Genomic DNA, 17,763 nt, shown 5'->3' on the forward strand with positions numbered 1-17,763 from the left:
GTAGTTTGACAAATATAATTTATATATGAGGGGGGAGGGGGGGGGGTGAGAAAGGCATACATAAGTCATTGAGAGATATTGCCCAGCTGTTAATTGAACAATTCTTCTTTTCACAGCTGCTAAACAGCGTAATTATTCATATAGAAAAATAAAAAATAGAACTGGACAGACTGACAGATGTACAAATGCTAAATCACATCAAGTGATTAGAATGCAGAACATTTCACAATAATACATGTCATTTATTTATATTTATATATATATAAAGCGGTATAAAATGAGCACATTGCAAGACAGACATTGACGTAACAATGCCTTTTTTTTATAAACAGGAGTGTAAACATTATTTCGTATAGTTTTATATGTGCTTTTATTTATGACGCCAGCGTCACCACAAATCGGATCAACCGGATACTGCCGTCGTCACGGCAGAGGATTTTATTTTTTTTAGCATTGTAATATAGAATACAAAAACAACTCTATGTTCCAACTTTAGTATAAATGGAATGCATGTAATGGACAGATTCTAGAATATTACTACAGCTGTATATGTAAAGGTGGTATGCAGAACACTGGCTGGTTACACCTGTGTATCTCTACCATTATACAGGTTTAGAGTATCAAAAACAACAGCCCCTTTGTTTGTCTCAGTGCTGGTGAGTGACGGTAACAGAGCATTAGAATGATTGACCTTAGTGTTTCCTGTTCAACATTATAGTTTCCACCTTATACCTTCTTCTATTTTGTCCTTTTTTTGTAAAATGATGGTTAGATGCAATAAGTAAACTGAGGGCACTTGACTGGGTTTCAGAACAAACAGCACTTATCATGATGCAGAGAGAACTGGGTTGGGCGTAAGGCAGAGAGCCAGGCTGATGACTAAGGCTGGGAATCCGGCTGATGACGAGGGTAGGGTTCCCTCTTCCCTCAGAGCCCACTCAGGTCACATTACCAAGGTGTTACCGAGGCAACGGAACAGTAAAAAATGTTGTTGTTTTTTTTTAAACAGGTCTTTGGGCAAAGACAGACGAGAGTCTCAACAAGTCTCCAGCTTTGAGATCAAGACAGTACATACTGTATGTGCTTCAACAACAAAAAACGGCAGTTGATTTTAGAATTTTTCCAAAATGACCACCATCCATGACGATGATGACAGTTGTTTTTTGGGGGGCGGATCTATCTTTCCCGACCTTCGGTTTCTTGCTTCCCCCTGTGGTTTCATTTGGATGCGGTCAGCTTTTCGGCAGCCAGGTGTTCTAGCAGGGGGTTGGCCTCGCTCTCCGGGGTCTTGACGCTGTCGGTGCGGACAATGCAGGTGGGGCGGTGGAGGTTGAGCATCACCATTAACTGCTGTCTCTCCATCCTCAACTCCTCAATCTGGGACTTCAGGTCAGTGTTCACCACCTCCAAACGCTCCGACTCCTACAGGGAGGACAGAGGGGGTACACTGTTACGCCATTTATTTAGCCAGGCGAGTCAAGGAGACTTTCTCTTTTACAATAACCACTTGAGGTCCCACTTTAAACAAACTCGAACATAAATGCTTTACAGAGTATTCATAATGTCTTCATAAACACTATATAGACGCTTTACAGCGTATTCATAATGTCTTCATAAACACTATATAGATGCTTTACAGAGCATTCATAATGTCTTCATAAACACTATATAGACACTTTACAGAGTATTCATAAACATTATATAGACACTTTACAGAGTATTCATAAACACTATATAGACACTTTACAGAATATTCATAAACACTATATAGACACTTTACAGAGTATTCATAAACACTATATAGACACTTTACAGAGTATTCATAATGTCTTCATAAACACTATATAGACGCTCTACAGTCTTCATAAACACTTTACAGAGTATTCATAAACACTATATAGACACTTTACAGAGTATTCATAAACACTATATAGACACTTTACAGAGTATTCATAATGTCTTCATAAACACTATATAGATGCTTTACAGAGTATTCATAATGTCTTCATAAACACTATATAGACACTTTACAGAGTATTCATAAACACTATATAGACACTTTACAGAGTATTCATAATGTCTTCATAAACACTATATAGACACTTTACAGAGTATTCATAAACACTATATAGACACTTTACAGAGTATTCATAAACACTATATAGACACTTTACAGAGTATTCATAAACATTATATAGACACTTTACAGATTATTCATAAACACTATATAGACACTTTACAGAGTATTCATAAACACTATATAGACACTTTACAGAGTATTCATAAACACTATATAGACGCTTTACAGAGCATTCATAACGTGTTCATAAACACTATATAGACACTTTACAGAGTATTCATAAACACTATATAGACGCTTTACAGAGTATTCATAACGTCTTCATAAACACTATATAGACACTTTACCGAGTATTCATAAACACTATATAGACGCTTTACAGAGTATTCATAAACACTACATAGACGCTTTACAGAGTATTCATAAACACTATATAGACGCTTTACAGAGTATTCATAAACATTATATAGACACTTTACAGAGTATTCATAAACATTATATAGACACTTTACAGAGTATTCATAAACACTATATAGACGGTTTACAGAGTATTCATAATGTCTTCATAAACACTATATAGACGGTTTACAGAGTATTCATAAACATTATATATACACTTTACAGAGTATTCATGTCTTTATACTATCTAGTCCATCTTCTACAGCCAATTTGCAAAGAACATCCCAGGTATAAATAATGAACTCTTGCCGCCATTTTGAAAAAGAAAACGCGACTGACCCTTTGGAGGAAGTCCGTTCTCTCCTTCTTCCTGTTCCGACATCGTGCTGCTGCCACTTTGTTCTTATCTCTCCTCCGTCTCCTCCGCTCATCGTCCTCGTCCATCTGCAGGGAGAAGAGGTGTTGTGATTAGCTAAATGGGGGACCTTTCCAAGGCCTGTATATTATTAAAACATGGTGATGACAACCGTGGGCTCTATCTTTCCTGTATGTTTTACTCCTGGGTTTTTCCATACTGTTTTATTGTGAACTGCAGATAACTGTGCCTCAGTTTGACACATCTTGGAGGCAAAAGTGAAGAGTTGAAGAGAGCCCAGATTGAAAATGGTTAAGTTGTGTAACATCTAAACTACTTCTCAAATCGCCCACTTGGTGGAGCTAAAACTTAGTAGGCTGGTCCAGTTTTCAACAGACCATCAAACATATAAAAAAAAACAGAACTCAAAACGATTAACATCCACCTCACGCTCTTCTTCCTCCTTCTTCCCCTCCATCTCCCTCCCCACCAATCTACCCCTCCCTCCTCACCTCTCCCTTGATAGCAGTGAGCGGCCTCTTGCCCAGCCGTCCCAGGAAATGCAGCGGTGACAACATGGCGCCCAGGTTCCTGAAGTCCTGTGCCAGTTTGAGCTGGTCGGTGAGCGTAGTGGCAGAGATGCCCGCCAGTGGGCCCAGGCTGGGCAAGGAGCCGGCCGTCAGGGAGGGGTCAAGGATCTGGCCGGGCATCATGTTAGACCCAGCCACCATACACCACAGCTATGGAGGGAGAGAGGAAGAGGGGGAGAGAGGAGGAGATGTCCATTGCTAAAGGGTCTTCTTACGTGCCTTATTCATGTCCCTGTGTCTGTCTACTTTCCCTCACAGTTCTAAAGTATTTTTTTTACATTACATTTTACATATTTTACATATTTTTCTCATATCCTCGACAGACAGCTTTAACAGAATTGACAGACTGGATTTTGCTGAATTCTACTCTGGAATGTTCATCGACATTTTTAAGTTGGCTCCATGTTCAGGCTGTGGCTATGATTCATCATGCATTGCATACCAACTGTATTTATGTTAATTTTAATGATTGCGGGCAATTTTCAAGAGTTTGCATTGAGAAGTCCTGTGGTCAATCAAAGAAAAATGAAAGGAAGAGAGAGAGAGAGAGAGAGAGAAACAGAGCCTGTACAGACCAGGCCTAGAGGAAGTGACTGCAGAATGAATATATTTCTGTAATGACTGTTAGAACCAAGACTGTGCTGTGGAAAACTCCTGACGGCCAAACAGAAAACAAAAATGTTGCTCATGGAACAGTGCAACAGATCGGATTCGAGGTTAGGAGGAGAGGGACGGTACAGGACACAAACTTGATCTGGTGATGAAGTGCGTTCTTTCAGCCAAGACGTGCATTATGAGCAGCGTATGTGTCAGTATGTGACGAAGAGAACTAAGAGCAAGAGAGGGAGTGCGTGATGTAGTGTCCACAACTAAAGAATCATTGTGGAATCTGAACAGACACATCCTGAATGAAACACGATGATGTACTTACTACATGTACATGCTAACAGAAAGGTGGCTTGCTCGCTATGTGTGTCAACGTAGCAAAGTATTTATAAACAACAAAAATCTTATATCTTAAAAGTTTAGTTCATTTTCATTCTATTATCTATACAATAGGCCATCATTGATTCTGGCCCAATAGGTCTGGTATATTACCTCTGTCCTGGAGCTTTCTATTTTGATAGTTTTAAAAATGTTTTTTTTTTACCCACAATCCATTAGGCCTACCTACAAAACGTTTTTAATACGCTACCCTGGCAAGAGTAACCAGGGTGGGTGTTTGGCATCCCCGGCGTTTCTGTAAGCGCTGAGAGGGTTTTCTCCGCTGCTGGCCTGCTCTCCTGATGCCGTCGCCTGAACCTGAAGACACAGGCTCTGGCCGAACTCATGTTTCTAAAAAATGAATTCAAAAGGCACTGTAGATGGAGCCCAATAAGGCATTTTTAGTTTAATTTTGTATTTAATTCTAAGTAACTTAATACAACAAAATGTTGTTTAAATGCTGAGTGCTTTATGTCCCTACCAACCTAGTGTGTCGCACTTCCAAATGATTTCTTTGTAGGTTATAGCCTTGAAATAATAAATTCATTCTATCTGTCTATCTGACCTATTTAGAGTGTTTATATGCTGTTTAATATGACATGCCGCCTATTTGAAATGACGAGCACTCCTTAGTCACCTCTTCCTGTTTTTTGCGTGTGTTTTTTTTTAAATAATTAAAATCATATGGTTTGGTTTCAATACTTGGAGCGGCAGTTTTTCTTCCTGTGAGCGCTGAACGGCTTTTAGCGGTTGGAAAGGACGTGGAGCGCCCGAGCTGCACACCGCGTCATGAAAGCGATGAGCGGGATTTCCTCGACCTCTCAACTCAAACACTCTGATTGTGAGGTGAACAGGACAGGACAGCTGACCAACTGACTGCCTGCTGCCGGTGGGGCTGACCAGCTGACTGTAATGTGTCCCAACTGGCACCCTATTCCATATATAGTGCACTACTTTTGACCAGGGACAGTAGTGAAGAGTAGTGGAATATAGAGAATAGGGTATCAGTTGGGACACACATGTTCCTGTCTGACTACACTGCTGGTCTGGGTTCCTTTCTTAGGAAAATAATCGGCACCTTTTATTACAAAAGCAAGAAAGAAAGAAAGAAAGAAAGAAAGAAAGAAAGAAAGAAAGCGAGAGAGAGAAACAGCAAAATAGAGAGACAAGGAGGGGCAGAGGGAGAAGAGGTTACAAAAAAACAAAAAGACCTGTCATATAAGCCCTATTCTAGGTGACTCCACCCAGCCAAGAGCTGGTCTCACAGCGTTGTGTTTGGACTGAGTGAAGGAGGGAGAGACCGAGAGAGGGAGTTACTGTCGGAAAAATGGTCTGAGACCAAGATGGCACAGTTTACCGATTACACATTCTCTGATTCCTCCTGTCAGGAGATTATGAATGAATAAATATTTTGTAAGTGTATAGATGCTAGTTTCCTTTCCTTAGCGTCTGCCAAATGACTTAAATGTAAATGTAAATGTTATCTCATACCATCCATTACCACTGATTGCTGAAATGACTGGGCAAGCCTAAACACCGAGCCAGGCCTACAGCAGGGCTAAACACCGAGCCAGGCCTACAGCAGGGCTAGATACCTAGCCAGGCCTACAGCATAATAAGAACTGTCTTGTAAATTAGGGATATTTTAGATGATGACACCTAGCTATATAGTTAGTTAGCTTACTATAGCTACTGAAACTATAGCTACTGAAATTATAGCTACTATAGCTACTGAAACTATAGCTACTATAGCTACTGAAACTATAGCTACTGTAGCTACTGAAACTATAGCTATTGAAACTATAGCTACTGAAACTATATCTACTATAGCTACTGAAACTATAGCTACTGAAACTATAGCTACTGAAACTATAGCTACTGAAACTAGTGAAACTATAGCTACTGAAACTATAGCTACTGAAACTATAGCTACTGAAACTATAGCTACTGTAACAGTATAATTTTAGACCGTCCCCTCGCCCATACCAGGGCGCGAACCAGGGACCCTCTGCACACATCAACAACAGTCACCCACGAAGCATCGTTACCCATCGCTCCACAAAAGCCGTGGCCCTTGCAGAGCAAGGGGAACCACTTCTTCAAGGTCTCAGAGCAAGTGACGTCACCAATTGAAACACTATTTAGCGCGCACCGCTAACTAAGCTAGCCGTTTCACATCCGTTACACTACTATAGCTACTGAAACTATAGCTACTGAAACTATAGCTACTGAAACTATAGCTACTGAAACTATAGCTACTGAAACTATAGCTACTGAAACTATAGCTACTGAAACTATAGCTACTGAAACTATAGCTACTGAAACTATAGCTACTGAAACTATAGCTACTGAAACTATAGCTACTGAAACTATAGCTACTGAAACTATAGCTACTGAAACAGATTATGTCGTGTTATTTGACATGTCAAATAGTGTTTTGACGTGTATCTTTTTCGACACGCAAAGACAAACGGCATTGGATAGAAATCCTGGTTGAGAATGAAACAAATGATAACGAAACAGCACAACAAGTAAGTGAAATAAATAGGTTTTGATTATGTTTCACTGGTAATGGGGACATACGTAAATGCCCACAAAATAACTTTTTGATCAGTATGGTGTGTAATCTTTATTTACCTAGGAAAGCCAGTTGAGAACAAATTCTTATTTACAATGACAGCGCAGAAGACGATGGGCCAAATGTGCGCCGCCCTATGGGACTCCCAATCACGGCCGGATGTGACACAGCCTGGATTCAAACCAGGGACTGTAGTGACGCCTCTTGCACTGAGATGCAGTGCCTTAGACCGCTGTGTCCATGTGTGTGTGTGTGTGTGTGTGTGTGTGTGTGTGTGTGTGTGTCGGTATCGGGGTTTTTGGCAGGGAAAATATTGGATATCGGTATCGGGCAAAAATGTAATATTGGTGCATCACTATTTCTTTTTTTGTATATAATAGTAATATTAGTGGTATAGTATAAGTAGTGTTGTGTGTTTCATTAATTGGCTAGCTGGTTAGTGTCTTCAAATAGTCTAGTCTGTCATTCTACTCTTTCCCTGCCGATGATGAGCTACGAAAGAAGTGAGTGAACAACATCCGACGAGACAACTTCACCGTCAGCAAAAGCTCCAAGGTCTGTGGCAGGCAGTTTCTTCCTGAAGGCGTATTGGAGCCTACTCCGGGAGGGCGACGTCGTCTGAGAAAGGGAGCTGAGCCACTTCTGTTCCAATGGAACAATTAGGTTATTCAGTCACTGGGAATCCCATCCCTACGCTAAACAGGCTATGGGCTGATTCATATAGGAGACATGAGATAAGATTATACAAATCTCTACAACCTGAATCTACAGAGGAGCTGCATTGGCCGGAGTGTGTCAGAGTACAGACTGAACTAGCATACAGCAGAACAACTCCTACCAACTATTAAAAACTACACAAGAAACTCCTATCAACTATTAAAAACTACACAAGAAACTCCTTCCAACTATTAAAAACTACACAAGAAACTCCTTCCAACTATTAAAAACTACACAAGAAACTCCTTCCAACTATTAAAAACTACACAAGAAACTCCTTCCAACTATTAAAAACTGCACAAGAAACTCCTTCCAACTATTAAAAACTACACAAGAAACTCCTTCCGACTATTAAAAACTACACAAGAAACTCCTTCCAACTATTAAAAACTACACATGAAACTCCTATCAACTATTAAAAACGACACAATAAACTCCTTCCAACTATAAAAACATTCAAACTAGATCCAGATGTTTATCAAACTGATCAACAAGACTGATGTTTAACTCTGTCTGCAGAGTTTGGAGGTTTGAGGAACAACGAACACACAGTTAAGACCAGAGAACCCCCCCCTCCCCCAGAGACATTTCTTGCTGTGAACACCCTCGATTGTTTGACACTTGAAACAATTAAGAACCCCCCCCCCAGAAGCAAGTAGTGGTTGCTAAAAGCCAGAGGGTGAAAAGGGGCTATACCACTCCCTTTTCAAAAGGGGGGGGGTTCTTGCATTTTCTCCGTTTGTGTCGTCGGGCTGGCGGGCGAACGTTTGCCAGGATAAGTGGGTGGTCAGTGTTTGATGATGCAACACACTCTCTGTATTCTCGCAGTCAAGCAGAAAAGCCAGTCGGTGCCACACAGCCAATATACTAATATACTGTACCCCCAGGCAGACAAAGACAGTCACACAGGACAGGGCACGGCAGGACAGAGCACGGCAGGACAGGGCACGGCAGGACAGGGCACGGCAGGACAGAGCACGGCAGGACAGGGCACGGCAGGACAGGGCACGGCAGGACAGGGCACGGCAGGACAGAGCACAGCAAGACAGGGCACGGCAAGACAGAGCACGGCAGGACAGGGCACGGCAGGACAGAGCACAGCAAGACAGGGCACGGCAGGACAGAGCACGGCAGGACAGGGCACGGCAGGACAGGGCACGGCAGGACAGAGCACGGCAGGACAGGGCACGGCAGGACAGGGCACGGCAGGACAGGGCACGGCAGGACAGGGCACGGCAGGACAGAGCACTGCAGGACAGGGCACGGCAGGACAGAGCATTGCAGGACAGGGCACGGCAGGACAGAGCATGGCAGGACAGGACACGGCAGGGTAGAGCATGGCAGGACAGGACACGGCAGGGTAGAGCATGGCAGGACAGGACACGGCAGGGTAGAGCATGGCAGGACAGGGCAGTGCAAAGCAGGGCAGGAATTTCTGCTTTACAGAACCGCCTAGTCGACTGAAAGGCCTCAGGAGAAGCCAAACACACAGTCAGGGTGGGAGAGGAAATGCCATGTATTAGAACTGCACTCGATGCAGGTCCTGGCTAGCTGGCACATGGCCAAGACCAATGGCATATGAGCCATGGCTGCGTGTAGGTCTAATGTGTCTGCGTGTGTGTTCGGAAATCTGTGTGCACTCAGACAAATGTGTGTGTTTGTGTATATTTATATATGTCAGGAAACCCTGGATTTCTCCACTCACATACTTCATCAGTCTTCAGGTCGACAAAATGGGTCCATTTCCTGCACCATTCCTGAGGCCAATTAGCTGCTCCAATCCAAGGCTAAGGAATTCAACCTCTGTGTCCCAAATGGCACTCTATTCCCCACATAGTGCCCTACCTTTGACCAGTACCCATAGGGCTCTGGTCTAAAGTTGTGCACTATAAAGGGAATAGGGTGCCATTTGGGATGCAGACCCAGACTCTACCATCAATACCCTAGCAGCTCCACTCTCCTACCATCAATACCCTAGCAGCTCCACTCTCCTACCATCAATACCCTAGCAGCTCCACTCTCCTACCATCAATACCCTAGCAGCTCCACTCTCCTACCATCAATACCCTAGCAGCTCCACTCTCCTACCATCAATACCCTAGCAGCTCCACTCTCCTACCATCAATACCCTAGCAGCTCCACTCTCCTACCATCAATACCCTAGCAGCTCCACTCTCCTACCATCAATACCCTAGCAGCTCCACTCTCCTACCATCAATACCCTAGCAGCTCCACTCTCCTACCATCAATACCCAAGCAGCTCCACTCTCCTACCATCAATACCCTAGCAGCTCCACTCTCCTACCATCAATACCCTAGCAGCTCCACTCTCCTACCATCAATACCCTAGCAGCTCCACTCTCCTACCATCAATACCCTAGCAGCTCCACTCTCCTACCATCAATACCCTAGCAGCTCCACTCTCCTACCATCAATACCCTAGCAGCTCCACTCTCCTACCATCAATACCCAAGCAGCTCCACTCTCCTACCATCAATACCCTAGCAGCTCCACTCTCCCTACCATCAATACCCTAGCAGCTCCACTCTCCTACCATCAATACCCTAGCAGCTCCACTCTCCTACCATCAATACCCTAGCAGCTCCACTCTCCTACCATCAATACCCTAGCAGCTCCACTCTCCTACCATCAATACCCTAGCCAAGCAGCTCCACTCTCCTACCATCAATACCCTAGCAGCTCCACTCTCCTACCATCAATACCCTAGCAGCTCCACTCTCCTACCAACAATGCCCTAGCATCTCCACTCTCCTACCATCAATACCCTAGCAGCTCCACTCTCCTACCATCAATACCCTAGCAGCTTCACTCTCCTACCATCAATACCCTAGCAGCTCCACTCTCCTACCATCAATACCCTAGCAGCTCCACTCTCCTACCATCAATACCCTAGCAGCTCCACTCTCCTACCATCAATACCCTAGCAGCTCCACTCTCCTACCATCAATACCCTAGCAGCTCCACTCTCCTACCATCAATACCCTAGCAGCTCCACTCTCCTACCATCAATACCCTAGCAGCTCCACTCTCCTACCATCAATACCCTAGCAGCTCCACTCTCCTACCATCAATAACCTAGCAGCTCCACTCTCCTACCATCAATACCCTAGCAGCTCCACTCTCCTACCATCAATACCCTAGCAGCTCCACTCTCCTACCATCAATACCCTAGCCAAGCAGCTCCAATCTCCTACCATCAATACCCTAGCCAAGCAGCTCCACTCTCCTACCATCAATACCCTAGCAGCTCCACTCTCCTACCATCAATACCCTAGCAGCTCCACTCTCCTACCATCAATACCCTAGCAGCTCCACTCTCCTACCATCAATACCCTAGCAGCTCCACTCTCCTACCATCAATACCCTAGCAGCTCCACTCTCCTACCATCAATACCAAAGCAGCTCCACTCTCCTACCATCAATACCCTAGCAGCTCCACTCTCCTACCATCAATACCCTAGCAGCTCCACTCTCCTACCATCAATACCCTAGCAGCTCCACTCTCCTACCATCAATACCCTAGCAGCTCCACTCTCCTACCATCAATACCCTAGCAGCTCCACTCTCCTACCATCAATACCCTAGCCAAGCAGCTCCACTCTCCTACCATCAATACCCTAGCAGCTCCACTCTCCTACCATCAATACCCTAGCAGCTCCACTCTCCTACCATCAATACCCTAGCAGCTCCACTCTCCTACCATCAATACCCTAGCAGCTCCACTCTCCTACCATCAATACCCTAGCAGCTCCACTCTCCTACCATCAATACCCTAGCAGCTCCACTCTCCTACCATCAATAACCTAGCAGCTCCACTCTCCTACCATCAATACCCTAGCAGCTCCACTCTCCTACCATCAATACCCTAGCAGCTCCACTCTCCTACCATCAATACCCTAGCCAAGCAGCTCCACTCTCCTACCATCAATACCCTAGCCAAGCAGCTCCACTCTCCTACCATCAATACCCTAGCAGCTCCACTCTCCTACCATCAATACCCTAGCAGCTCCACTCTCCTACCATCAATACCCTAGCAGCTCCACTCTCCTACCATCAATACCCTAGCAGCTCCACTCTCCTACCATCAATACCCTAGCAGCTCCACTCTCCTACCAACAATACCCTAGCAGCTCCACTCTCCTACCATCAATACCCTAGCAGCTCCACTCTCCTACCATCAATACCCTAGCCAAGCAGCTCCACTCTCCTACCATCAATACCCTAGCAGCTCCACTCTCCTACCATCAATACCCTAGCAGCTCCACTCTCCTACCAACAATGCCCTAGCAGCTCCACTCTCCTACCATCAATACCCTAGCAGCTCCACTCTCCTACCATCAATACCCTAGCAGCTTCACTCTCCTACCATCAATACCCTAGCAGCTCCACTCTCCTACCATCAATACCCTAGCAGCTCCACTCTCCTACCATCAATACCCTAGCAGCTCCACTCTCCTACCATCAATACCCTAGCAGCTCCACTCTCCTACCATCAATACCCTAGCAGCTCCACTCTCCTACCATCAATACCCTAGCAGCTCCACTCTCCTACCATCAATACCCTAGCAGCTCCACTCTCCTACCATCAATACCCTAGCAGCTCCACTCTCCTACCATCAATAACCTAGCAGCTCCACTCTCCTACCATCAATACCCTAGCAGCTCCACTCTCCTACCATCAATACCCTAGCAGCTCCACTCTCCTACCATCAATACCCTAGCCAAGCAGCTCCACTCTCCTACCATCAATACCCTAGCCAAGCAGCTCCACTCTCCTACCATCAATACCCTAGCCAAGCAGCTCCACTCTCCTACCATCAATACCCTAGCCAAGCAGCTCCACTCTCCTACCATCAATACCCTAGCCAAGCATCTCCACTCTCCTACCATCAATACCCTAGCCAAGCATCTCCACTCTCCTACCATCAATACCCTAGCCAAGCAGCTCCACTCTCCTACCATCAATACCCTAGCCAAGCAGCTCCACTCTCCTACCATCAATACCCTAGCCAAGCATCTCCACTCTCCTACCATCAATACCCTAGCCAAGCAGCTCCACTCTCCTACCATCAATACCCTAGCCAAGCAGCTCCACTCTCCTACCATCAATACCCTAGCCAAGCAGCTCCACTCTCCTACCATCAATACCCTAGCCAAGCATCTCCACTCTCCTACCATCAATACCCTAGCCAAGCAGCTCCACTCTCCTACCATCAATACCCTAGCAGCTCCACTCTCCTACCATCAATACCCTAGCAGCTCCACTCTCCTACCATCAATACCCTAGCAGCTCCACTCTCCTACCATATATACCCTAGCCGCTCCACTCTCCTACCATCAATAAACTAGCAGCTACACTCTCCTACCATCAATACCCTAGCAGCTCCACTCTCCTACCATCAATACCATAGCAGCTCCACTCTCCTACCATCAATACCCTAGCAGCTCCACTCTTCTACCATCAATACCCTAGCAGCTCCACTCTCCTACCATCAATACCCTAGCAGCTCCACTCTCCGACCATCAATACCCTAGCAGTTCCACTCTCCTACCATCAATACCCTAGCAGCTCCACTCTCCTACCATCAATACCCTAGCAGCTCCACTCTCCTACCATCAATACCCTAGCAACTCCACTCTCCTACCATCAATACCCTAGCAGCTCCACTCTCCTACCATCAATAGCCTAGCAGTTCCACTCTCCTACCATCAATACCCTAGCAGCTCCACTCTCCTACCATCAATACCCTAGCAGCTCCACTCTCCTACCATCAATACCCTAGCAACTCCACTCTCCTACCATCAATACCCTAGCAGCTCCACTCTCCTACCATCAATAGCCTAGCAGTTCCACTCTCATACCATCAATACCCTAGCAGCTCCACTCTCCTACCATCTATACCCTAGCAGCTCCACTCTCCTACCATATATACCCTAGCCTAGCATCTCCACACTTGCTAAAGGTGGCTAAAAGCAGGACCAGGGTGTATTCATTGGCACCATTTCCACAATTGTTGACTGGCCAGTCAACAAGAAGCTAACCTAACCTATAGTGCATGGCTTACTTCCTTATGTATCCTCCTGGAGCATGGGCCATCTACATCATTAGCGCATGGCTACATTTGCAACTAAAAGGCTTGCAGTAAAGCCCAAAACTTTGCACCTGCAGATAGGTTAAGTCACGGTCTGAGGCGTTCCCCACCACAGGGAGAAAAGAGGCGTTCCCCACCACAGGGGGAAAAGGGGCGTTCCCCACCACAGGGGGAAAAGAGGCGTTCCCCACCACAGGGGGAAAAGAGGCGTTCCCCACCACAGGGGGAAAAGAGGCGTTCCCCACCACAGGGGGAAAAGAGGCGTTCCCCACCACAGGGGGAAAAGAGGCGTTCCCCACCACAGGGGGAAAAGAGGCGTTCCCCACCACAGGGAGAAAAGAGGCGTTCCCCACCACAGGGGGAAAAGAGGCGTTCCCCACCACAGGGGAAAAGAGGCGTTCCCCACCACAGGGGGAAAAGAGGCGTTCCCCAACACAGGGAGAAAAGAGGCGTTCCCCACCACAGGGGGAAAAGAGGCGTTCCCCACCACAGGGGGAAAAGAGGCGCTCCCCACCACAGGGGAAAAGAGGCGTTCCCCACCACAGGGGGAAAAGAGGCGTTCCCCACCACAGGGAGAAAAGAGGCGTTCCCCACCACAGGGGGAAAAGAGGTGTTCCCCACGACAGGGTGGAACTTGAAGCAGCCATGCTTCTCATCCAGAACACTCTTTAACTTATCTTGTTGTAGAACAACACTGTTCGCCTCCTACATTTGGCCTCAGCATATTTGCCTGCTCGCCTCACATATCATCTTGCACAACTCTTAGTGACATGCAAATAGCCCAACCTATCTCTGGGCTGGAGAAGGAATAACATGGTGAAAATGAACAATGATAGTGATGCTCCTCTCCTCAAGACCTGAGCCATGGCTCCATTACTGCCTGGATGAGTCCCAAATGGCATTCCTTCTATAGTGCACTACTTGAAAACATAAAACTCTGGGCAATAGTATCGCACTATAAAAGGGTATAAGGGTAGTATTTGGAACACAGCCTCTGCACTCAGTCAGTCATACTATGCTACAGTGTGTGCTGTTGAGTTTCTGACCCAGGCTTCCTTTCTTAACCCTCTGGGGAGAAGAAGAATTTGATAAACGGAATTACACTGAGACGCCAATTTCTCACTTTAAAATGAATGCCAAACAAAAACCATTGATTTCTAAGTTTAACAAACCATACTCTATGCACAATGAGTAAAACTTGTAATTAAAATACTGGATATGCAGATGCAAAGTTTGGTGACAGAGTTAATATTAGTTAGTTATTAGTATTAGTTAGTATTAGTTTGTTATTAGCATTAGTTTGTTGTTAGCATTAGTTCGTTATTAGCATTAGTTCGTTATTAGCATTAGTTTGTTATTAGCATTAGTTTGTTATTAGCATTAGTTCGTTATTAGCATTAGTTCGTTATTAGCATTAGTTTGCTATTAGCATTAGTTTGTTATTAGCATTAGTTCGTTATTAGCATTAGTTCGTTATTAGCATTAGTTCGTTATTAGCATTAGTTCGTTATTAGCATTAGTTCGATATTAGCATTAGTTCGATATTAGCATTAGTTCGTAGAGTTAGTATAATCTTCCTCAGTTTTATTCTGTCACCAAACTTTGTATCTGCAACAGTTCTTCCTGTAAATGTGTTTTTTGTAAAAACAAATTCTGTGGAAATTGATAAAAGTAGTTCTGGTGCATAGAGTTCTACAGTTTGTTAAACTTTTGAAATCAAACGGTTTTGTTGAGTATACAGCGTATTCCGTTACCATGGAATTGTCCTTCATGCTACACATGGACAGTTAGGCCAACCTTACACAAACCCTCACTATTTTAACTTTGGAGGGATCGGACAGTTAGGATAAAATGCAGATGGCACAAAAGTGGACTCCTGAAGGCCAGGGCCCAGAGGTACTGTATGGTACTGTGCTGTCCAGGGCTGTGATGTGGTATGATATGGTACTGTGGTATGTTATGGTTCTGTGGTATGTTATGGTCCTGTGGTATGTTATGGTGCTGTGGTATGTTATAGTGCTGTGATGTGGTATGTTATGGTACTGTGCTGTCCAGGGCTGTGATGTGGTATGTTATGGTGCTGTGGTATGTTATGGTGATGTGGTATGTTATGGTGCTGTGGTATGTTATGGTGCTGTGATGTGGTATGTTATGGTCCTGTAATGTGGTATGTTATGGTCCTGTGGTATGTTATGGTCCTGTGGTATGTTATGGTGCTGTGGTATGTTATGGTGTTGTGGTATGTTATGGTTCTGTGGTATGTTATGGTCCTGTGGTATGTTATGGTTCTGTGGTATGTTATGGTGCTGTGGTATGTTATGGTTATGTGGTATGTTATGGTGTTGTGGTATGTTATGGTTCTGTGGTATGTTATGGTCCTGTGGTATGTTATGGTTCTGTGGTATGTTATGGTGCTGTGGTATGTTATGGTTCTGTGGTATGTTATGGTGTTGTGGTATGTTATGGTTCTGTGGTATGTTAAAGTGATGTGGTATGTTATGGTCCTGTGGTATGTTATGGTGTTGTGGTATGTTATGGTTCTGTGGTATGTTATGGTCCTGTAATGTGGTATGTTATGGTGCTGTGGTAGGTTATGGTCCTGTGGTATGTTATGGTTCTGTGGTATGTTATGGTGCTGTGGTATGTTATGGTCCTGTGGTATGTTATGGTCCTGTGGTATGTTATGGTGCTGTGGTAGGTTATGGTTCTGTGGTATGTTATGGTTCTGTGGTATGTTATGGTCCTGTGGTATGTTATGGTTCTGTGGTATGTTATGGTCCTGTGGTATGTTATGGTTCTGTGGTATGTTATGGTCCTGTGGTATGTTATGGTCCTGTAGTATGTTATGATGCTGTGCTGTGGTATGTTATGGTCCTGTCAAGGGCCGTGTTGTACCCTGCTCTGTTGTGGTTCATCTTGGGTCGTTCAACTCAGAGGAAAAACATGTGAGAAGAGTAAGTTGTGAAAAGAAAACAGGAACTCAGCCCACAGCTTTCATTTCTCCTTATTTTCTGCTCACGGTTTGATCAGGCTTTATGAGCATGCTGGCTTTGGCAGGCCCCGATGTTGAGAAACCAGCGTCTCAAAACCACATTGAAGACGTGGTGACTCAACATTCCCATCCCCACCATTCATTCATTTAATACCAATGGTAGCCTGGTCCCAGAAATGTTTGTGCTCTCTTTCAAACTCCTATGGTAATTGACATGCATGAGTTGGCAGGACCAGGCTATATCGATGAAGAGAGGACAGTACCTCAACAATATGGTCAGTGAGTGTGGGTATATATCACAATGTGATTATTGTGGATAGTCAGATTAATGTAATAGTTTGATTAAAACATTTAAATGCTTAGCAGGAAGAACAATTTCCCTAATAATCCTGTTTCCATGGACACATCTGAAATCAGTCTACCTGATCCTGTTTCCATGGACACATCTGAAATCAGGCTACCTGATCCTGTTTCCATGGACACATCTGAAATCAGTCTACCTGATCCTGTTTCCATGGACACATCTGAAATCAGGCTACCTGATCCTGTTTCCATGGACACATCTGAAATCAGTCTACCTGATCCTGTTTCCATGGACACATCTGAAATCAGTCTACCTGGTCCTGTTTCCATGGACACATCTGAAATCAGTCTACCTGATCCTGTTTCCATGGACACATCTGAAATCAGGCTACCTGATCCTGTTTCCATGGACACATCTGAAATCAGTCTACCTGATCCTGTTTCCATGGACACATCTGAAATCAGTCTACCTGATCCTGTTTCCATGGACACATCTGAAATCAGTCTACCTGATCCTGTTTCCATGGACACATCTGAAATCAGTCTACCTGATCCTGTTTCCATGGACACATCTGAAATCAGTCTACCTGATCCTGTTTCCATGGACACATCTGAAATCAGTCTACCTGATCCTGTTTCCATGGACACTACC

The 17,763-nt window shown here is 44.7% G+C and overlaps 1 protein-coding gene across 3 annotated transcripts in view; it reads right to left on the minus strand.

Moving 5' to 3' along the window:
* LOC135557975 (jun dimerization protein 2-like) overlaps nucleotides 1–17,763 on the minus strand; it is a 30,710-nt gene continuing 12,947 nt past the window's right edge. For all 3 annotated transcript variants that reach the window (XM_064991725.1, XM_064991724.1, XM_064991723.1), the window contains 3 exons: nucleotides 3,347–3,574; nucleotides 2,819–2,923; nucleotides 1–1,422 (listed from right to left, as the gene is read on the minus strand). In XM_064991725.1, the coding sequence (XP_064847797.1) occupies nucleotides 1,219–1,422; nucleotides 2,819–2,923; nucleotides 3,347–3,565 (528 nt within the window). In that variant the 5' untranslated portion in view covers nucleotides 3,566–3,574 and the 3' untranslated portion in view covers nucleotides 1–1,218. The remainder of the gene's footprint in view (nucleotides 1,423–2,818; nucleotides 2,924–3,346; nucleotides 3,575–17,763) is intronic.

This window comes from Oncorhynchus masou, chromosome 16, assembly GCF_036934945.1.
Source record: "Oncorhynchus masou masou isolate Uvic2021 chromosome 16, UVic_Omas_1.1, whole genome shotgun sequence".
NCBI classification, from domain to species: domain Eukaryota; kingdom Metazoa; phylum Chordata; class Actinopteri; order Salmoniformes; family Salmonidae; genus Oncorhynchus; species Oncorhynchus masou.